Source organism: Pristiophorus japonicus, chromosome 20, assembly GCF_044704955.1.
Source record: "Pristiophorus japonicus isolate sPriJap1 chromosome 20, sPriJap1.hap1, whole genome shotgun sequence".
NCBI lineage: Eukaryota > Metazoa > Chordata > Chondrichthyes > Pristiophoridae > Pristiophorus > Pristiophorus japonicus.
Genome location: NC_091996.1, coordinates 17038555 through 17062514, shown reverse-complemented (window position 1 = coordinate 17062514; position 23960 = coordinate 17038555). Strand labels below are relative to the sequence as shown.

The following is a 23960-nucleotide window of genomic DNA, read 5'->3' as shown; positions in this document are numbered from 1 at the left end:
CAGAACGAACGTGCTTGTAGAATCGATATCGTGAGATGATGATGCCTCCTTCTGGTTTGAGATGGTCACGTACCAGAGCACACAATTCCTCATAGTCCTTGTCCGTTGGACTTGCAGGCGAGAGAAGATTCTTTATGAGTCCATAGATTTTCGGACCGCAAGCCGTGAGGAAGACCGCCCTACGCCTAACTACGTCAGTGGGTTCCTCCATTTTGTTGGCCACGAAGTACTGGTCCAGGCGAGCTACAAAATCTGCCCAGTCCTCTCCCTCCACGAATCTCTCCAGAATTCCAATTGTGCTCATTTTTACATGCAAAGGTTCTTAAGTTACCTCGTCACCAAACGTTATGTATGTAATAACTCGATAGATTGAATACTGTAAATAACACAGGTACAAACCTGGCGCTGCTTTATTAGGGCCCAAAGTGATTACATTACACGATGGCTTGCCTTTTATACCTGGGCTGCACACACGTGCGTACGGCCCAATGACCTCCCACAGTGGTGCCACCTGGTACCTGGTGGCTAGTAACCCCATACATACATGACACAGGCAGGCAGGACAGGTTCACAGTTCCCTCTGTCCCCAAGGTCTGTATGGATGGACCACACCCAAAGGTCTTGTGACCTCCTCTCTCCTCCCTCTTGAACTAATTACAGTCTTGCGACTTCTTCCCTTCTCTCTCTCCCCCTTGCCCCACTCATTGCAGTCTTCAGTACCGAAGGTTTCCGATTGTCACCTTACTCCCAGGCTTGAAGCCTTCCGAGCGGCACCTCGCTCTCTCTCCTCCACCAGCCCCCAAGGCTTGTTTTGTAGTCGAGTCCCGAACTGCTGTGTCTGGTGGTGGCGTGTGAGTGAGTAAAAAAATGAGAAAACTTCTGAAATCCAACAAATTTACACTTACTACGTCGACAGGTTAAAAAAAAGTTGAACTTTATTATTGATTTTAATGGTGTTCTTGACTCCCTACAAAATCTTTGATTTGAAAACAATGCAGTCTTTCAGCGCCGATTTGTCAATGTCCGCTGGTTTTCTTAAGTGCCCTGAAGGTTTTTCGGGAGTGGCCAGATACGCCGACCTAAGAGAAAAAATGTTGGCCAAACAGCGAAAAATGTTAAAAACCGACGCAGACATGAGGGAACGCCTCCTATGACGTAAAAAAAAAAACTGGCCTAGAAAAATCGTAACTAAGTCAGTTACGCTGGCGCAGATCACAGGGGGAAACTTGGAAAAAAATAAATACGCCAAAAAAAATGGCGCAAATGACCGGGGAAAATTGAGCCCCTTATTTGTAGAATCTGTATATTTGGGGCAGGTAGTCATAGCAACCCAGGGAGCCCAGGCCTACTAAACCAGGCTACTAAAAAAACAGACATTAGAATTTAAATTTTCAGGAAATCATGATTGTAAATAGAAAAACAACCTTACTAAAATGCTTGCTTATCTAAGTTTACAGTACTGACAAAGAATGTTTCCCTTCACCAATACTGATGGGCTTGCCCAGCATTTGCAGCATTTTTTGTCTTGTTTTGTCAGGCTTCCAGAGTTTGCAGTTTCCATTTTATTTGTGATTGTAAATGAGAGGTAGAGACAAAAGTCGATTTTGATTGTCAGTTCCGATTGCTTCTGCACCAGGACCTTGTGGGACTGACCTGTCTGCACAAACCCGCAACTTAAAGAGATAAAGTGAAAAATGCATTAGAAAAAAAAATCCACTGAAATAAAAGCGGAAAATGCTGAAAAAGCACAGCAGGTCAGTCAGCAGTTCCAAGAGAAAAGGCAGATGACCGTTTGAAGTGGGACTCTTCATCCCAGCTTTTAACTTGTTCCAAATCCTTCATTTCAAAGCAAGTTCTTTTGTGGGAATAAAGAGCCCAATTCAGGACAGAATTGGACATCCACCGACACCCCTCCCCCTCCTCCCCCTCCCTTCCAGACACAGGCACACCACAGTAGAGTACGCAATTACTATCCATATCTGATTGGCTGGATGGCCAGTTGCTTTAAAAATGTTGGTCCCTCCTTTATCCCCAACAAGCCTCTACTGTGTGAGCTGTGCTCGGCTGCAGTCTAGGCTTGTCCCCTCTGACTGCACCATTCCATCTGGCTCCCCTTCGGCATTCTTCTCATCACTTGACCTTCGCCCCTTGCGATGTCCAGAGTTCCTGCAGAGCAGCACTGAGGTTCGGCTTGTCCAGGGCTGACACAAAGCATCCACTGTCCATATCTATCTGAGACACTCCAGCCACCGACTGACTGCTTCGATTAAATAGCACCGAAAGTTTTCGAGAGAAGGGGAGAAGTCTGATGTTTGTTTCAGTAACAGCACGGGGAGATCTGCTCCGTACCTGGGACACAGACAGGCAACCAACAGGTACTGTTAAACAGGTGGACTTCCAACAGATACCTTTAAACAGGCAACAAACTCTCTAGATTGTAATCATTCTTTCTTAACAAATAAGATATTGCATTGCCTTTGCATGTCCTTTTCTAAGCATGTTGAACCGTTACCCGTTACTGGGGATGTGATTAATATTTGTGTAATGATTAATGGAATGGATTTGGAGACAGTCGGATCGTATCTAAATCAGCACAGGGAGAATTTGCTTCAAAGAATAATATGAAAAGGGCAATTCTATTTATACAAGCTCGTCGAATTGACAGGCCACAAGTGTCTTCAAATGTACTTTATTTTAATTTGCTCTCAATTTCTCCTCTCATCCCCTGAAGGGGCAGACACTATCTCGTATACGATGGCATGGATACCAAGGAATGGACACACGAGAGTGAGGTGCCAGGGAGCTGCCAGTTCCCACAGTACCACACTCGAGCAATAGTCATCACCCGCCCCCAGCACAGGAGAGGAGAAGAGGGCAGAAACTTAGGCGGGGGAGGGGGGGGGGCGGCGGGGGGGTGAAACAGAAAGGAAATTGTTGTCTGCTTTCATCTCGGCGGCACTGCGTTTGATATGCGCGTCGTCTAATGGACACCCTGCAGCTACAGATGTCCCTTGGATCAGTCACAGACTCATTCTCAGTCTATTTTAAATGGACACAAATACTGTCTCTGGGAAGAGAGGGTGGACTGGGGCTGACTGCTTTAAGAGACGGGTTCCTGTGCAGCTTCGGGTTGGATCCATTATTTTACAAATACTGTACTGTTGTTGGGTTTAAGTGCCTCTCGCTGTACATTAGCTCAGTTGTAAGCAATTCAGTGGGCCCGTACTTCTTGTCATCTAATGAAAAACTGCTGTTCCACAAACAATGCCTATCATTCTTAAAGGAATACTCACACCACTGAAAAACAAGAGTGCCAGGGTATGCATTACATAAGAATATTTAGGAAAAGGAAGAGGCCATGAGGCCCTACAAGCCCCTTTTGACTGATCTGAACTCCACTCATCCATCTTCTCATTAGGTCCCTTATTTCCTTCTCCTTTGAGAAACACATCCAGTTGCCTTCAGGCCTTACTTGATAACTTATTCCACAAGTCTATTACCCTTCTGTAAGAAAAAAAACCTGATTCCTCTTCAGTGAGTAGCACACCCGCCTCTGAGTCAGAAGGTTGTGGGTTCAAGTCCCACTCCTGGGTCTCGAGCACAAAATTCTAGGCTGACACTCCAGTGTAGAACTGAGGGAGCACTGCACTGTCGGAGGTGCTGTCTTTTGAATGAGACGTTAAACTGAGGCCCCAGCTGCTCTCTCAGGAGAACGTAAAAGATTCCATAGCATTATTTCGAAGAAGAACAGGGGAGTTATCCCCGGTGTCCCAACCAATATTTATCCCTCAATCAACATAACAAAAACAGATTATCCGGTCATTATCACATTGCTGTTTGTGGGAGCTTGCTGTGCGCAAATTGGCTGCCGCGTTTCCCACATTGCAACAGTGACTACACTCCAAAAGTACTTCATTAGCTGTAAAGTGCTTTGAGGCGTCCGGTGGTCGTGAAAGGCGCTATATAAATGCAAGTCTTTCTTTCTTTCTTTCCTCCTAACTTTCCAACTTTTAACTTGAGTCCTTTGACATTTGAGCCATTCATAATCTTGAAAGTTTCAATTTAAATTTCTAACACTCAGATTCATTTTCCTTGCTCACTTCTGCACCCGCCAAGGCTGACAATATCCCTCCGATTATAAGATTCCCAGAACTAATTCTTCCCTCTTGAACCGCCCTGATTATAATGGCTCTACCATTGGTGGCCGTGCCTTCTGTTGCCTGGGCCCCAAGCTCTGGAATTCCCTCCCTAAACCTCTCCGTCTCTCTACCTCTCCTTCCTCCTTCAAGACGCTCCTTAAAACCAACCTCTTTGACCAAGTTTTTTGGTGATCTCCCCTAATTTCTCCTTATGTGGCTCGGAGTCAATTTTTTGTTTGTCTTATAACTCCCCTGTGAGGCGCCTTGGGAAGTTTTACAATGTTAAAGGCGCTATATAAATACAAGTTGTTTTTGTTGAACTGCATACAGTACTCAAGGCATGTTTGGGTTTCAACGGATTTCAGCCGTGGAGTCTTAAAACACTTCACACAACAAATTACTTTTTGAACTGGAGTGACTGCTGTTCGCTATAATTAGCCCAGTGACAACTCGACTGAATCCATTTTCAGACAAGGTGTTGAGGTTATGTGTTCTTTTCCCGACATTACAACAGCGACGATTCTTCTCAAATACTTAATTGGCTGTGAAGCGCTTTGGGATGTCCATGAAAGGTGCTATATAAATGCAAGACTTGGAACCGAGAAGGTCAAGAGGTGATCTAATTGCGAACTTCAAAATGATGAGCGATTTTGACGGAGTAGATAGAGAAAAACTATTCTCTCTGGCGAGAGTGTCAATAACCAGAGGTCATAGATTCAAAATCATTGACAAGAGATCTAAAGTGGAGCTGTGGAGAAATGTTTATCACTCAGAGAGCGGTTAGGATCTGGAACGCTCCACCTGAATGGGCAGTGGAAAGAAAGACTTGGATTTATATAGCGCCTTTCACGACCACCGGACGTCTCAAAGCGCGTTACAGCCGATAACGTACTTTTGGAGTGTAGTCACTGTTGTAATGTGGGAAACACAGCAGCCAATTTGCACACAGCAAGCTCCCACAAACAGCAGTGTGATAATGACCAGATAATCTGTTTATGTTAGGTTGATTGAGGGATAAATATTTTCCAGGACACCAAGGATAACTCCCGTGCTCTTCTTTGAAATTGCGCCATGGGATCTTTTACGTCCACCTGAGAGAGCAGACGAGGGCCTCGGTTTGACGTCTCATCCAAAGCTGATTGCATAAATAATTTTAAGAGGGAGTTGGACAGTTACTTGAGGTTGAGCAACTTACAGGGTTACGGACAAAAAAGCCAGAGTATGGGACTGAGCACGACTGCGCTTTCAAACAGCCAGCACTGGCACGACTGAGCGAATGACTCGAAGGGCCAAATGGCCTACTCCTGCACCTACTTTCTATATTTCTGTGCTGTAAGATTCTATGCTTCTATGAAGTCTTTCTTTGCTTTTGTGAAGCTAGGGTGAAGAAGCCATGGTATAGAAAAGAAGCTCCTGGGTATAGATGGAGCAGGGGTTTGGTGTCTCCCTGCAGCGAGAGAAACCTGTGAGTAAAGTGCTCCCTGGACAACCCTCACCTGCCTTTTAGCCTTGGGGTCTGAGCAGCACTGGCGGAAGGCTTTGACCAGGACTACTCACTCCTTCATAGCTCCAATTCTGCCCGAACTATAAGGTTCGAGGTCGATAGTTAGCGCTCAGGACTTTCATTTCCCCGCGTTCATACACGCATGCAATTTTCCGTTTAAAATAAACAGCTGTGACAAAGCAGCGCGGAAAAGAACTTAACAGGAGCACCAACTGGTGTGTTACCCGAGGAAATGAAACCCCTTGTGGATCCAGAGGAGCAACTTATAATAGTACTTGCCGAAAAAAAGATTTCTGGTGATTTAAATTCTAAGGTTGCCCTGGCCAATATTTCATCGTCATCATAGGCAGTCCCTCGAAATCGAGGAAGACTTGCTTCCACTCTAAAAGTGAGTTCTCAGGTGACTGTACAGTCCAATACGGGAATTGCAGTCTCTGTCACAGGTGGGACAGACAGTCATTGAAGGAAAGGGTGGGTGGGGAGTCTGGTCTGCCGCAAGCTCCTTCCGTTGCCTGTGCTTGGTTTCTGCATGCTCTCATCGATGAGACTCGCTCAACGCCCTCCCGGATGCTCTTCCTCCACTTAGGGAGGTCTTTGGCCAGGAACTCCCAGGTGTCGGTGGGGATGTTGTATTTTATCAAGGAGGCTTTGAGGGTGTCCTTGAAACGTTTCCTGACGTTGGTGTGTCTGTCCTCCCAGGGGATTTGCAGGATTGTGCAGAGACATCGTTGGTGGTATTTCTCCAGCGTTTTGAGGTATCTACTGTATATGGTCCACGTCTCTGAGCCATACAGAAGGGCGGGTATCACTACAGCCTTGTCGACCATAAGCTTGGTGCCTGATTTGAGGGCAGGTCTTCAAACACTCTCTTCCTCAGGCGACCGAAGGCTGCACTCGCGCACTGGAGGCGGTGTTGGACCTCGCCGTCGATGTCTGTCCTTGCTGATAGTAGGCTCCCGACATGAGCATCAACTGGTGTGTTACCAGAGGAAATGAAACCCCTCGTGAATCCAGAGGAGCAACTTATAATAGCACTTGCCGAAAAAAAGATTTCTGATGATTTAAATTCTAAGGGTGCCCCGGCCAATATTTAACCCTCAACCAACATCACTAAAACAGGCTATCACATTGCTGTTTGTGGGAGCTTGCCCTGTGCAAATTGGCTGCCGTGTTTCCTACATTGCAACAAAGATCACACTTCAAAAAGCCTGTCCCAATACCTTGCACTGCGATGCCTTGCTCCAGTGACATCATTACTCAGGAGTGTTCGTGGTGACACGTGAGGGACAACTCTGCAATCTGACTGCTCCCAGACAGCCTCTACTCTCCAACTCGAAGAGCGTTGAGTAGCTAAAGAGCAGGTTGGGCCTATACTCATTGGAGTTTAGAAGGATGAGGTGTGATCTTATTGAAGTGTATACAATTCTGAGGGGATCTTGACAGAGTAGATGCAGAGAGGATGTTTCCCCCGCGTGGGGGAATCTAGAACTAGGGAGCATGGTTTCAGAGTAAGGGGTCGCCCATTTAGAACTGAGATGAGGAGGAATTTCTTCTCTCTGTTGCGTATGCAATAACTCAATAGGCTTAGTGCTGTGAACTCAATCAGGTGCGACCTGACTCTACTTTATCAGCTCTCGAAGTGAGGATTAAACATGGAGGCTTTCTTTATATACAAGGGCTGCATTTGTGTCTTTGTGGCCCAATGACCTCCGATGGTCGCTCCCCCTGGTGGCAGGTAAACCCAGGCATACATACATTACACTCTCAGAGGGTTGTGAATCTTTGGAATTCTCTGCCCCAGACAGCTGTGGAAGCTGGGTCATTGAATATATTTAAGGTGGAGATAGACAGATATTTGAATGATAAGGGAGTCAAGAGTTGTGGGGAGCGGGCAGGGAAATGGAGCTGAGTCCATGATCAGATCAGCCATGATCTTATTAAATGACAGGAGCAGGCTTGAGGGGCCAAATGGCCTACTCCTGCTCCTATTTCTTATGTTCTTATATTTTGAGTGATAGGGCTGTGTCTACTACAAAAAGCTGGTCATTATCACATTGCTGTTTGTGGTAGTTTGCTGTGCACAAATTGGCTGCCGCGTTTCCCTACATTACAACAGTGACTACACTCCAAAAATACTTAATTCGTTGTAAAGAGCTTTGGGACGTCCTGAGGCCACGAAAGGCGCTATATAAATGCAAGTCCTGCTTTCCTTTTTCAATCACATATACAGGCCGATGGCATGATTTATTTTCAATGAATGTATATTTCTGACAAGCCTGGTCCCCAGCAGAGCTCGGTTACATTTGAACTGAATTCTTGTACTGAATCCTGCTCGCTGTCACCACAGCTGGTGAGACCATAACTTTCTGGGTGGCTTCTTTTGTATATTTAATTCAGGGATTGTTGGCGCTCTGTGTTTAAAAAAAAAGCAGTGGGAACTTGCCCCCCTAGGGATCAGAATTGAGTTCACAGGCCTGCACAATTTGGCCTTCGTGCCCTGAAGGCCTTCAGTTAGTTTATGAGGGTTGTCATGCTGTTACTAATCTGAACTGTCCATTTATAGTCTTGGTAATTAATTCCGACAATGTGGATCGCGCCAAAGCTGTGTGACTGAGGGCTCTCCTGGGCACCTTGTACCCTTGTAATGAACCCTTGCATAGAGAGAAGGCCTCTCCTCTATGGCTCTATGGTGACTGCCCATCTCCTGCACACGCCGGACTGTCGGACACGTGTGTTTAAGGCTGCCGTAGCTTCCCGTGACCACTGCACTGCTCTTTCTATGGTGCTCACATTGTCAACATAAGAATTAGGAGCAGGAGTAGGTCATTCGGCCCCTCGAGCCTGGCCCGCCATTCAATGAGATCAGGGCTGATCTTCTACCTCAACTCCACTTTTCCGCCCTGTCCCCATATGCTTTGATTCCCGAAATATCCAAAAATCTATCGATCACTGTCTTGTATATACTCAACGATTGAGCCCCCATAGCCCTCTGTGAGAATTCCAAAGATTCACCACCCTCTGAGTGAAGAAGTTTCTCCTCATCTCAGTCCTAAATGGCCGACCCCTTATTCTGAGACTGTGACCCCTGGTTCTAGACTCCCCATCCAGGGGAAACATCCTCCCTGCATCTACCCTGTCAAGCCCTGTAAGAATGTTGTATTGAGTGAGGAGTGGGCCGTTTGTTCTGTGACTGTGCTGTTGGTTTTTGCAGGGAGGACCTGGGACAGCAGGTAAACGACTATTGTTAAAAAGTCTCTGGGTTCGAAATTGGACTTGGTCAGTATTGGCTCGGCCGCCTGTTACGCTCCCCGATCGATATTCAGTGTCGTTGCTGGCAATAGAATTGAACATCCTGGGGGTCACCATTGACCAGAAACTTAACTGGACCAGCCACATAAATACTGTGGCAACAAGAGCAAGTCAGAGGCTGGGTATTCTGCAGCGAGTATTCTGTGACTCCCCAAAGCCTTTCCACCATCTACAAGGCACACGTCAGGAGTATGATGGAACACTCTCCACTTGCCTGGATGAGTGCAGTTCCAACAACACTCAAGAAGCTCGTCACCATCCAGGACAAAGCAGCCCGCTTGATTGGCACACCATCCACCACCTTAAACAGTCACTCCCTCCACCACTGGCGTACCGTGGCTGCAGTGTATCATCTACAAGATGCACTGCAGCAACTCGCCAAGGCTTCTTCGGCAGCACCTCCCAAACCTGCGATCTCTGATCCCTAGAAGGACAAGGACAGCAGGCGCATGGGAACACCACCATCTCCACGTTCCCCTCCAAGTTACACACCACTCTGACTTGGAAATATATCGCTGTTCCTTCATGGTCGCTGGATCAAAATCCTGGAACTCCCTCCCTCACAGCACTGTGGGAGCACCTTCACCACACGGACTGCAGCGGTTCAAGAAGGCAGTTCATCACCACTGTCTCGAGGGCAATTAGGGACGGACAATAAATGCCGGCCTTGCCAGCGATGCCCACGTCCCATGAACGAATAAAAAAGTTATCTCAGGCGAAGCGTATAATAGGTGGCTGGGACGATACCGCCCGCTTTGCGCTGTCCCCACACGACCAATTTCTAACCCTCCTGTTTGTGACTTTTGTATTCCGGCTGCAGACCAGATGAGCCAACACTGCCAGCTGCTCAAGCCGTGTGTAGTAAATTGCGTATAACTGCAGTTTGTGTTCAGTCTGTTATCTACCCCCAAGTGGGTTTTTGTGGGGGGGGGGGGGGTCGGTAGAGTCTGCGTGTGAATGTTATTTCACACACTGTAGCCGAGACTGAACATGGATCAATTTACATTCAGCCCGCTCTGAAAAGTGCATAAATTGTGTGGATAGATATTCCCACTCGGGTCACCACGACCTCAGTGTTGTGTAAACCATGATTTCCCATATTTCCCACATTCAGAGAACAGTTTTAACTTTTTATTTATACTTTAGATCCCAACAGCTGTCAACTTAACTTTGTCCCACTGACCACAGCAGGCTCACAGTGCCATAACCTGAATTCCAAAAATAGTTATCCCCAAAACCAGGAGCTTGGAATTAGAATGAACTCATGGCTGTTATTCATATGGAATTTTGGAAGCAACGGCAACATAATCCGTCCTGCTCCCACCCAGTGAAGAACGGCTTGGTTACTGCCCAGAGCCCCACTGTTGAATCTCTTCCTGTTCGCTCTAGGTTGGCTGAAGGCCTTCCTGGAGGTTTGATCACATGGTGCTCCGATCCTGTGACCTCTGACCCTGCCGCGTCTGATCGTGTGCCGTTTAATCATGTGATGTCGGCAAATGTTACTGTATTTACCGTCTAAAGGTCGGGTCCCCTGTAATTGAGTATCTTTGTAGGTTTCGCGCCAGCAACTGTTGCGGGTGAACTTCAATAGCCATTTGTGGCGAAGCATCCCAAGGCATAATAGCCCTCAATGCAAAAACCTTCCGCCTCCCTTCCCCTTTGGTCCTTCCAGTACGAATCCTTGGTCTCCATCCCCTCGTTCGCCATTCATCCACCGGCAGAAACAATCTTTCACTATTTGCACACAGTAAGTATTATGTCTGTAATGAACTTATGAATGACTCCACGAGGCAATGTGTTGTGCGCAAACTGTCGTGACCGTGGTCCTTTATTCGTAACTCCAGAGTGAGGCAGCCGCATGGTGGCTCTCCTTTTATACAGCCCCTGCCACCAGGGCAGGAAACCCTGGTCTCCCCCAGTTGCACCCTCTAGTGGTGCCAGCATGTATATACACAGTGTAAACCTTATTGATAGTACATCAGATAAACAAGTCTCCATCTTATGCAACTATACAGTGATTATACAGAGAGTATATCTATAATCTACATATATAATAGTAGGGGCCCCAGTTCCCACTCATCCTGTTACTGAAGTGATAGCTGTGGCTCAGTTGGTAGCACCCTTACCTCTGAGTCAGAAGGCTTGTGGGTTCACGTCCCACTCCAGAGACTTGAGCACAAAACTTTGTGTTGCACTGTCGGAGGTGCCGTCTTTCGGATGAGATGTTAAACCGAGGCCCCGTCTGCTCTCTCAGGTGGATGTAAAAGATCCCATGGCACAATTTCGAAGAAGAGCAGAGGAGTTATCCCCAGTGTCCTGGCCAATATTTATCCCTCAACCAACATAACAAAAACAGTTTCTTTTTGGATATTAAGGGAATCAAGGGATATGGGGATAGTGCAGGCAAATAGAATTGAGGTAGAAGATCAGCCATGATCTCATTGAATGGCGGAGCAGGCTTGAGGGGCCAAATGGCCGACTCCTGCTCCTATTTCTTATGTTCTTCTATTCTTATGTTCTTATCCAGTCATTATCACATTGCTGTTTGTGGGAGTTTGCTGTGCCCAAATTTGCTGCTGCGTTTCCTACATGACAGCAGTGACTACACTTCAAAAAGTACTTCATTGGCTGTGAAGCGCTTTGGGACGTCCGGTGGTCGTGAAAGGCACTATATAAATGCAAGTCTTTCTTTTTTTTATTGGCTGCTTCACTCTCGGTGCCCCTCCCACTCACCGCTTTGCTGCTGCTGCTCCCGGCTCTGCAGTAAATGCTGGACACTGTGTTGGTGCCTATCCCACTCCCAGGCTAACCCTCTCCCCCTGCCTGAGGCCACTCTCTGTGGCGGCGAGGGGAGTGATGGCCCCCTCGCTGGAGGCGTCTCTGTGATGTCAGCCGGTGACATCACTGAGTGGGGGCGGGGGGGGGGGGGGAAACGCTACTGCAGCGAGAAATTTAAAGTTTTCCAGCGATACATGTTCCATCCTGGGAGACTCCCAGGCAATCCAGGAGTAGTGGCATCCCGAATTCACTCCCATTGTACAGAATTCAAATGAACCAAAACTCTTCCCATTTACTCTCATTTTATGGAATTCCAGTGGATCAAAGTGTAATATAGAGCTCCCTCTACTGGACTACTGCTCCACCCAGTGGACTACTGCGGTAATGCAACTCCTGGTGAATATCATGTCACATGACAAGGTCACATGACAAGTTCCTGTAGTGCCATCTTGTGTGTGTTTGTGATGTCGTAGAGAAGATATCACACAGACCTCTTTCCATTAACAAGCACCTTACAGGATTCCAGTAGATTAACCATAATACATGATACATACTACTTGGAGCGTGATAGACTTATTGCACTCGAGAAGTATGTTGGTGTTATTCACTGTGAAAATATTGTGCAGTTGGTAGAAGTTGGTAATGGCCCTGAAATTGCGTTTTGGCCTTCCCGCGGGCATTTTAGAGAAAAAATACGCACCTACCTTAAGCTGGTGCCCACGTTGGACTTTCCAATGTTGTGGCCTCCTTCGACTGCGATTTGCAGCGCATGCACGTCGACGTGTGCGCAGGCCTTGAGCTGGAGTCACATGGCTCTGGGCAGCCAATCAGGTAAGATATCATAGTAATCGGAGTTCCGCATGGTCCTAAACTCCTATTACTATGATTGTGATAGAGCCCGAAACACCCAAAACACAGCCCCAAGCACCCAAAACACTAATAAAAAATAGAAAATAATTACACTTCATTCATTTAAATTAATGTTATTAATGTCTTAAAAAAAATAATTTCCCGATTTTTAAAAAAGTTTTTTAAAATAAACTTACTGTTGTGGGGAGGGTTTTTAATGATAAAATATGTTTTAATAGCTTTATTTTTATATGTTTTTGTGTTTTTTAAAACACTTGCGCCTGTAAAAGTAGGCTATGCGCCTGCTTTGTCAGGCGCAAGATTTTTGAGGACATTTGTAAGGGTAAATATCGGAAATTTCCACTTACAAGTGTCCTCGCTCCCGATCTGGCTACGATCTCTCAAGCCAGAAACTTTGCAGATCGGAAATGCCAGTTTCCAGCACATGCACATTGCGGCTTGGAAACTGGCATTTCCGATGCCTTCCCAGGTCTGTAGGAACTCCGTACGGACCTGGGTAGGCCGGAATATCAGGGCCAATATTAATGTCGAAATCTTTCCTCATTTTTTTAAGGAGCTAATGGAAGCTGCTTATTCCCTCTGTTCCCTTCACAGACTACTTGTGCTGCCAATTTATAGAGTTCTGATATCTAAGAAGTGGACAGCATTGCTCAACCATGTCCAGCATCCAAATTTATCCCAAGCGTGAGAAATACAGAGGTAAGCAATCGACAGGGGGTCACTTAACAAGTTTTTAAACATAATAAAATTCTGATAATGGGACCAGAAGTACTGACGATCTAGATTAATGCTTAATGTACAAAATATGTTGTGGGATAGGATTTAAATCCCATTCGGGGCACAGTAAATTCAATCCATTCGTGGGATATAAATCATGGCTTTTCGTAATGTATTCTCTATCCCTGGTGACACCAGTAACTAATGAAACACATTCTGCGCAGCGCCAGACAAACACGAGTGAAAATACATTAGGTTCCCACACACACACTTCCAAAAAGAGAATTTAGGGACCAGTTTTCCTCATATATCACTGCAAACCATCTCAGAGCTCGGAATGGAGGAGTTATGGGGTATCTGGAAAATGGATCATTCCAGAGCTCAGACTAGACGAACCTAGTATGCTGTTCATGTGGACAGAAATGCAAAGAAGTTTGTGCTAAAAATTCTGGTTTGGGATAAAAGAAATCCATCACTGAGATTCAACAACAACAACAACTTGTATTTATATAGCGCCTTTAACATCGTGCAGCAAGAATGTTCCCGATGTTGGTGAAGTCCAGAACCAGGGGACACAGTCTAAGGATAAGGGGTAAGCCATTTAGGACTGAGATGAGAGTTGTTAACCTGTGGAATTCCCTGCCGCAGAGAGTTGTTGATGCCAGTTCATTGGATATATTCAAGAGGGAGTTAGATATGGCCCTTATGGCTAAAGAGATCAAGGGGTATGGAGAGAAAGCAGGAAAAGGGTACTGAAGTGAATGATCAGCCATGACCTTACTGAATGGTGGTGCAGGCTCGAAGGGCCGAATGGCTTACTCTTGCACCTATTTTCTATGTTTCTATGTGAAACATCCTAAGGTACATCACAGAAGTATTATGAGATAAAAGGTTTGACACTGAGCCACATCAGGAGATATCAGGTCAGGTGACCAAAAGCTTGGTCAAAGAGGTAGGTGTTAAGGAGCGTCTTGTAAGAAGAAAGAGAGGTAGAGAGGCGGAGAGGTTTAAGCAGGGAGTTCCAGAGTTTGGGGTCCGGGCAACAGAAGGCACGGCCACCAATGGTTGAGCGATTATAATCAGGGATGCTCAAAAGGGCAGAATTAGAAGAGCGCAGATATCTCAAGGGGTTGTGGGACTGGAGGAAATGACAGAGATAGGGAGGGGCGAGGCCATGAGGGATTTGAAAACAATGATGAGAATTTTGAAATTGAGGTGTTGCTTAACCGGGAACCAATGCAGGTCAGTGAGCACAGGGGTGATGGGTGAGCGGGACTTGGTGCAAGTTAGGACACGGGCAGCTGAGTTTTGGATCACCTCTAGTTTACGTAGGGTAGAATGTGGGAGGCCAGCCAGGAGTGTGTTGGAATAGTCAAGTCTAGAGGTACCAAAGGCATGGATGAGGGCTTCAGCAGCGGATGAGGTGAGGCAAGGGCGGAGATGGGCCATGTTATGGAGGTGGAAATAGGCGGTCTTAGTTATGCTGCGGATGTGTGGTCGAAAGCTTATTTCAGGGTCAAATATGACACCTAGGTTGCGAACAGTCTGGTTCAGCCTCAGACAGAAGTTGGGGAGAGGGATGGAGTCAGTGGCTAGGGAACGGAGTTTGTGGCGGGGACCAAAAACAATGGCTCTGGCCTTCCCAATATTCAATTGGAGAAAATTTCGATCACGAGGTGAAAATTGGCTTCACATCAACCTTAATTTTTTTTTTAAAGCTACCTTTTTGGTGGTGATTGCTTGCTAGGCCGCATCCACCCCCGATGCCTCAGGCACAGCCCAATTTCTCAGAGGGGACACAAAACAGGTACTAGGCCCCTCATTAACATATGCAAGGGGTCTAATGCTTGTTTTAAGGCGGCTGCCAGGGATGCCTGAAAACTCAGGCCTCACTCGGGTGGAGGCGAGGGACAGTGCCGTGAAATTGGGCCCCATTCTGAGTGTGAAAATCGGGCACAGCAGGCTCCGGTTTCTACCCCCTGGCCTCTGCTGAGTCCTGCTTGACCGTAGCAGTCCTGGGCTCAGGAGGGTGGTGGGCGGGGAGGGGGGGGGGGGTCGAAATCAGACAGGAATTCCAAGCCTGGTCATTATCCATTGGATGAGGAAAGGATTGGGCTCAGGAGAGCAGAATGGGCGATCACTGGCAAAAAATCCTCCCGTGGTGCAGCAAATGAGAACAGCGAGCTGGCTTTACGGTAACAAAACCCCCACCTCCAAAATTGGTGACAGGAGGCAGAACGAAATGAAGCCGGCCAGCGCCGATTGCCGCTGACCTCGAAGAAAGCTACCCAGAAAGATCTAGTGATCTCTGTGGCGTGAATTGCAGCTCACCCGCAATATGATTGAAGCTGTCGCCAAATCAAGCGAATCTCCAGCGTCCAGCAACAGTGATGTCATCAAGCAGGCTAAGCAGCCAATCACATTAAAGAATTCCCACAGATGGCAAACCAGGAAGTAGAATGCACAGATTATAATTTACTGTTTATAAATTTTACAGAGAGTGAAATAATGATTGGAACATACACACAGGATTAAGGTAGAAGCTTAACAAACATAATTTTAAAAAACCCATGTCATTCTTAATCATATTAATGGAAAAAATTTGACACTCCACAATTATAAAATTAGTTTTTCAGGGCCAAAATGGTTCAGCATTTACGCTGTTAAAAGCCCAGTTACACTTCTGTCAACAAAGCATAACTTTTTTTGGAGAGGTGGGGGGAGGGGGTTTAACAGCAATATTCCAGCGTAATACGGAAAGTTTTCGCCAGGAACTGTGATTTGAATTGATTGCTGACTCTGGGAGTTCCACAGCTCGACCTGTGGAGCAGCGGGGAATGACCGACAGTAACTCTTGGTTCTCCATGTTTATCTGGGCATGCGCCGATTCCAAAACTTGCTGTTACTTTCAGAGGAATAATGACAGCGAACGCTGACAGTTTCGCCACCATTACTATTGTAGAATCTGGGCCAATAACCTTTATGTTTTCTTTTCGGAGAAAAAAGGGAATAAGTGAGGTTGGATAAAAAAATAAAAGTAAAGTTGAAAAAAATTATAATAGAGAACACAAGTAAAATGAGAACAAGGGGAAAATAGCGAGGAGGGCAAACAGAATTAGTGTTTACATTTTTCAAGTTAAAGCTAAGTTATTGATTTTAATTTTAACAGTTTAAGGTTTAATACTACATTTGTTTGTAATGTTTGAGTAGTTTTATGACTGCAATAAGCTGGAAACAAATAACACAATAAACTTAACAAACCAGGAAGTTCCCTGGACCTGCTAATATTCAAAGTTTGAAAGTACAGTAACTAGTTTTCCAATTTGATAACCTTAGATCCTTTCTACAGAGTGTGGAGAGAATCGTCACAGTAAACGGGTTTTTCCAGTGGGTAGCTCACTCGCCGCCAAGTCGGAAAGTTGTGGGTTCAAGTCCCACTCCAGATACTTGAGCACAAAAAATCTAGGCTGACACTCCAGTGCAGTGCTGAGGGAGTGCTGCACTGTTGGAGGTGCCGTCTTTCGGATGAGATTTTAAACCGAGGCCCAGTCTGCTCTCCCATGTAAAAGATCCCATGGCACTATTTTGAAGAAGCACAAGAGACTTATTCCTGGTGCCCTGGCCAGTATTTATCCCTCAACCAACATCACTAAAACAGATTATCTGGTCATTACCACATTGCTGTTTGTGGGAGCTTGCTGTGCACAAATTGGATGACACGTTACCTACATTACAACAGTGACTGCACTTCCAATAAAATGTACCTCGTTGACTGTAAAGTGCTTTGGAACGTCCTGAGGTCGTGAAAGGCGCTATATAAATGCAGGTCTTTCTTTCTACTAGGCTTTTGCTTGTTTACTTAACTGGGCTTAATAGAGTTCAGCCCTGCACAGAGGTGGTGGCAGACAAGAGTTCATCTGACCTGCTCCAAGCACAGAGGGGACCCATAAAACACGTCAATGACAATTACATCTGTCTTGTTAGGAGATTCCTGGCCATCAATGCAGAGAGCAGTGTAACTTGAATAAAGAGACCTTTTTTCACGCGGGACACAGGCCTGCTATTGGGTCACAGAACGAGACCGAGGAACAAGTGGGGGGGGGGGGGGGGGGATCGGAGGGGTGGGAGGAATAAAGGATTACATTGAGCAAGGAGACAGCTGATATTGAAGACAGGCTAATTTAATTAAGATATGAAGTTATAACTCATGCACGTGGGTTTGAGCGCAAAGGTGCCAGTGGAGAATCAGATTGACGATGATAGATAGAAGAGAACAGATGGTGCAATGCAAGCCCTTTCTGCCTCTGTAAAATGTTTTGTTTAATTCTACCCCCCCACCGCCGCCCGCTCATCCCTGTTCCGAAGAAAAGAAAAAATAACTTGGATTTCTATCGCACCTTATCATATTTTCAGTGCTTTACAACCAATGAATTACTTTTAAAATGCAGCCACTGTTTTATTTTGTAAGCAAATGTGGCAGCCAATCAGCACACAGCAAGATCCCACGGACAGCGATTGAGCAGATTATTTACTTGTGGTGGCGCAGTTGAGGAAGGAACATTAGCCAGGGCCCCAGGAGAATTATCCTGTTATACTTCAAGTAGTGCATGGGATGTTTAATGTCCGCCTGAGTAGGCAGAAGAAGTGGGGTGGTCTCAACTTAAAGCCTCATCCGAAAGACGGCACCTCCAACAATGCAGCGTTCCCTCAGTATTACCCTGGATTAAGTTCTCAGGTCTGCAGTGGGTGTTTGAATCCACCACGTTCTGACTCAAACTGAGCCGAGCTGAAGTTGCTGTGGTGAGTCACGCAGACGAGGGAGGTCCCAGGTTCAATTCCTGGTATGCGATGAGTTAGCTGATCCTAGTTGTGGCTGTGGTATGAGCTCCACAGTTGAGGTCTACAGGTTCCAGGGCAAGTGATGAGAGCTATCGGCCAGGGATCCCACCCCCCCCCCACCCCCTCCCCTGAACACTAGCCAGTGACCGCCCCCTGGTGGAAGATGCATGTCGTTGCACGTCAGTTGAGCGCAGAACTGGGCGCGGCGGTGATGCCACCCATTCCCGAATAGCCGGCCAGCATTCACTGTGACAGGAAGGGCGGCCACTAGAGAATCGGAGGACAGCCAGCACCCTATGGAACTCTATCCCAGCTGCTTCCGGAGCGGAGAACAAAATATTGGAAGAATGACAAATCCCGGCCTAATTACACGGAGATAGTGTGGGTGACCGTTTGCGATGTCCAGGTGAAGTTACCATGGTCCTCTCTGCACGACGTAGTGTTGTGCAAAACAGGTTACTATGGAAACATGGGTCCCTTTAAGAAATAATTTATTTTCAGCAGTACAGTTCATTTGTCAGGCCATTGAGTTACACTCCTCAGGCTAACGAGGCCTCGAGGATGAGAAGTACCTCAGACCAGTCGCACTGGCTGAGGTAAAGCTTCGAATGGAAAGTGATCAGTTTTTCCTACCTCTCCCATTTTTCTTTTTTTCCCTCCTGCTTTGTTTCTGCGGCACTTAGAGATGTACACATGTTCTTAATTAATCCCAGCTACAGGACACCATCCTTTGTCGGGCTTGTAGAGTGCTGTAATGAAACACAGAAGCTTATCAAAGGGGCCTCGCCAGCTGTTCACAACCAGCATGCCATGAGATATCATCACTGTTTAAAAAGAGAACATGCAAAAGGCCTGTCCTAATGGTGTGGGGGGTGGTGGGGAGTGGTTTAAATGCACCACTAGGTGTGGTACTGAGGCAAACAGCCCAGGAAGGAAGTGGGTTTAGTTTCCAGCAGGTAATGCATTAGTCAGTCTCAGGTGAGGTGGCAATAAGTGGAAAGAGCAACAAAGTGTGGGGCAGGGGAATTAGCCATGGTTCCAACTCCCGATTATTATCCAGCGATCCTGGTGGAAACGACAATGTTTTAGGGTCAAGACAGAATCAGCGATGATGCACTGTATGGTTGAATATCCAGTGGACATTTTCCACCTTAGCTCGTACAGGAAAATACTACATGTTGAACCTCCTTTATCCAGAACTCCCTTATCCAGAACCACCCCTCGTCCACAACCATTCCCGGCCACCAGGTGGCGCATGCGCAGAACTCTGACATAAACAAATTGAAGCCCTTCCTTGCTGCCAACTCCCGCAATCGCTGGGCTGACCCCGCGATGCACCGCACCCCCCCCCCCCCCACCCCATGATCTCTCTGCCGCACTACCAGCCCCGAGCCAGCCAGTCCCGATATCCCCTTGCTCAGTACCTGTACCATCCAATTTAACGTGACCACCCCTCATCCGGAAAAATCCCTTATCCAGAAAGGCTAGGTCCCGAGGATTCCGGATAAGGGAGGTTCAACCTGTACTTAGATGACTGTGAACTGACCTCAACCTTTAACCTCTCTGAAGATTCCTCAATACAAAACATCAGCTATAAAAAGAAAGACTTGCATTTAAATAGCGCCTTTCATGACCACCGGATGTCTCAAAGTGCTTTACAGCCAATGAAATACTATTTGGAGTGTAGTCGCTGTTGTAATGTGGGAAATGTTACAATGTTATATGTGTGAAAACGGGACATGACGATTTTGGAAATATTGCATGGGTAGCCTGAAACACTTGACATGGAGATTTTATAGATGTAGCCCGAGAGGCAATTCAGGGCAGACAGAATGGTACCATATCCTTCGAGGCCTGAACAATAGAAGTTCTAGAGAATTAGTGCTATATATAGATCCATACCCAAGCGTGAACTATTATCATCAACAATAAAAACTTGTATTTATATATATATTTTTTTAAAGACTTGCATTTATTTGCTGGCTTTCAATACCTCAGGATGTCCCAAAGCGCTTCACGGCCAATGAAGTATTTTTGAAGTGCAATCACTGTTGTAATGTAGGGAAAAGTCCCAAGGCGTTTCACAGAAGCGATTATCGAGCAAAATTTGACACTGAACCAGATAAAGAGATATTAGGACTGGTGAACAAAAGTTTGGTCAAAGAGGTAGGTTTTAATGACTGTCTTAAAGGAGGAGAGAGAGATAGAGAGGGGGTGAGGTTTAGGGAGAGAATTCCAGAGCTTGCAGCCCAGGCAGCTGAATGCACGGCTGCCAATGGTGGAGCGATGAAAATCAGGGCTGTGCAAGAGGCCAGAACTGGAGGAGCGCAGAGATCTTTGAGGGTTGTAGGGTTGGAGCAGAATGAGTCAGGGGAGAATAAGTGTAGGGGAGGTCACCGTTCACAGCAGAAGTTCTTTGGGGTACAGAGGAACAGGAGCTACTGCGAGATGGTTGGTTCTGCAATCAGTCTCCGAGGATGTGAAATACGGACATGCTGACCAATGAGACGAACCACTCCCAACGCTGTGTTTAAACATCGCTCGCCTAGTCAGAGATCAATTGCTGCTGGCTAAGAGCATTGGGAGTCTCTCGGATGGAGCACCACTGCTTCCTGCTGCTTTATGGAGAACGTGTGAGAGGGCTGGACCTCTCAGGGCTACAGCCCTTTAAGGCAAAGCAAACCGTATTAACCCCGTGTGACTCAGTTAGGACAGAAGTAGTCAACATCATGGCCCTGAAACTCCACCGGTCTCCTGCTGTCACTCTGGTGGAACACCAGCAGAACTCCCAAGGAAACAGGGGAGACCTTTGGCGACTCCGTCATTGCTGCCAGTTTCCATGTGGACTTGTAAGGGGCGGGGTGAGGTGGGGGGGGGGGGGGAGTGCAGCATTGCTTTCCGCCCGCTTACAAGGCAAATGATGGGCTGGGGGCAGAGCCAGAGGTGGGGAATCCCTTGGGCCAAGCTCAAGGCCCTCGATGGAGACCTGGTGTATCTATGGCGATCGATACTCTAACAAAAATGATGGCACCCCGGCCTCCACAGAGGCAGGTTTGGCCCTCAGCCAAAGTAAGGTCCAGGGCTGCCAAGGGCCTTTGGACCCTGGAGAGGACAACATTTTAAAAAAAAATTCTTGAATCCGCCCCCTTGCTTGGCAGCCAATAGGAGCGGCGAAAGAGTCGGGGCCTGGGCAACTGCCCCTTCACCCACGACCCCCTCATTCCCCCGGTGTCTATCCCCTGCTTCCTGCACCCCCCTCCTTTATTCAATCTTATAGAACCATGGAATAATACAGCACAGAAGGAGGCCATTCGGCCCATCGAGTCTGCGCCGGCTCTTTCGAAGAGCAATCCAGTTAGTCCCACTCCCCCCTCTTTACCCATTATAATGTACGCACCTGTGAGTATGCTCACAGGTTCATCTCTTACTTTCTACTTGAGGATAAAGTGATCCTCTGATGACGTGGGTTGTAAGCAGTTCTTACAATTGCATCTCTTGGCTTTCTCCCCCTTTAATCAGCACTTGAAAGTATTGCAACAAAATAGTTGTAGAGCTGTTGCCCGGGGTGTCCCTGGAGATGGAGCACGCGGTGTACACCGGTACACTCACGGCCCTCCGCGAGAGGTGGGCACCAGAGGGACTGGTGTGCATCATCACCCCCGGCAACCAAATTTTAATTTGATTTAAGTTTCCTGTAAAACATTAGTTGGTTTAATTGTCAGTTTTAGTGCCTCCCCCCCCCCCCCCCCCCCGTTAATAAGGGGGCATTTGATTTATGGTTATCAACTAAAATAGTTGTAGAGCTGTTTCATTGTGAGTGGCTTAGCCAGTCACGTGATGTTCACAAGACTCAATAAAACCCCAGCCAGTTGGGTCTAGGTCATCCACGATGAGGTATGCAGTTGTGAGCCCGGTGGATGAACCAGTAATGTGTAGTGTGATTGTTCAACCTTTGTTAATAAACCAACTCGTTCTTAATAGCAATGTGTTACTATGAATGCTTAAGCAAAGAACCCATGAAGCAAATACATTACACCCATATATCTCTGCAATTTTTTTTCTCCTTCAAGTACGTATCCAACTTCCGGAATTTTGCATGTCCCTCCGCCCTTTGCAGGCAAAGGAGTTTTTTTCTTGGTGAGGGGACCTCCCATGGCATTGCTCACAGTGAATTGGTGAAGGGCGGGGTGGGAACGACACAATGTTTTATTGTGAGGATCTCACTTCTCATTTACAAGGCTGCTTGCTCCTGGCTCCTGGCTTTTTCTCGGCTGAATATTCCGAGTAGCCTGGTGCTTTACTGCAACGCGGCAAAACGTTTTGTTGTTTGAGAACTGCGTCCTAATCCGGATGGAGCCCAAGTGGAATGCCACAGAGCAGGGTGTTGGGGCACTAATGTGCAAAGCCTTGGAGCAGTGGACGACAAGATCAATGCTCCAGACTGAGTATCACGCTCTCTTCGTGATGAGGCGCCAATTAGAGATGTTATGGTTTCCTGGGGAATGCGGGACCAATTCTAGACAACACCCTTTCACCTCCACAGCTGATGGTGTCAGAGCAGTATTGGTAGAGCCTGTGGCTCCCTATGCTACAATCGCTGCACAACCTGGGTTCAAAACAGAGGGACTCTATATCATGCAACCTGGCTGGAGTGTACAAATCGGTTCTGATCTGGCCTCTGATCTTTCACTGTCTGCCGTCAATAGTCAGTTGAGCAGTTTTGATCTTACTCTGCGAGAGTTCAGCCAATAAACTGGCAGCTTCAGAAACCTGCAGTCCCTGTAATGTATACACCTCACGGGTTGGTGGAGCTGTTGAGTTGGGAGTGGCTTAGCCAGTCACGTGATGTTCACAAGACTCAATAAAACCCCGGCCAGTTGGGTTCGGGGGATCCACGATGAGGCAGGTGGTTGTGAGCCTGGTGGATGACCTGGTAATGTCATCATAGGCAGTCCCTCGAAATCGAGGAAGACTTGCTTCCACTCCTAAAGTGAGTTCTTTGGTGGCTGAACAGTCCAACACGAGAGCCACAGACCCTGTCACAGGTGGGCCAGACATTCGTCGGGGGAAGGGGGGTGGCACTGATTTATCGCACGCTCCTTCCGCTGCCTGCGCCTGATCCCTTCACACTCGCAGCGTTGAGATTCAAAGAACTCAACGCCCTCCCGGATGCACTTTCTCCACCTAGGGCGGTCTTTGGCCAGGGTTTGGTAATGTGCAGTGTGATTGTAAAACCTTTTGCTGATAAACCAATTAGTTCTTAAAAGCAATGGGTTGCCATGAATTCTTAAGCAAAGAACCCATGAAGCGAATACATTACAGAGCGCCCCAATTTCTAACCACCCTCCCTGAGCTGGGCCTGCATTTCTGATCCTTTGTGGTGTACAACTCCTTTAGATTCCTCGAGCTGCGACATTTCATCAGAGCCTGGTTGCAAAGTAACTTCTAAAGGAGATTGGCTTAATAAAATAAGCGGTCATCAGGCTGGAATTAGTTCCCGAACCCAACATTGTGCGGGAGATGAATTTGCGGGAGATGAATTTGCGGAAGTGTCCCAGGTTAATGGCTGGATGTCGACAGGTGACTGAGATCAGCAGGACACCACTGATGTCATCAGCGCCCCCCACCCCCCCTCCTCCCCACCCCCTGAAATTATATCAAAAAAACTTAATGAGGATACGTTACCAGAGTTTAATGTTTCAAAGAGATCCTGATGGTGGCACTAGACATTTAAGTGCAAGCTTCTTATTTTAATATAATCAGTGAGGCGACAAAAGATTTAAGAATGACGCTGATGTCAACTA

General features: G+C 46.9%; 1 protein-coding gene across 1 annotated transcript in view; it reads left to right on the top strand.

Annotated features, from left to right (window-relative positions):
- Positions 1-2058: 2058 nt before the first annotated feature.
- The window catches only part of LOC139233181 (SH2 domain-containing protein 3C-like), a 186507-nt gene continuing 164605 nt past the window's right edge, over positions 2059-23960 (top strand). Inside the window, exons 1-2 of the mRNA XM_070863802.1 lie at positions 2059-2375; positions 13195-13299. Of these exons, the coding sequence (XP_070719903.1) occupies positions 13257-13299 (43 nt within the window). The 5' untranslated portion in view covers positions 2059-2375; positions 13195-13256. The remainder of the gene's footprint in view (positions 2376-13194; positions 13300-23960) is intronic.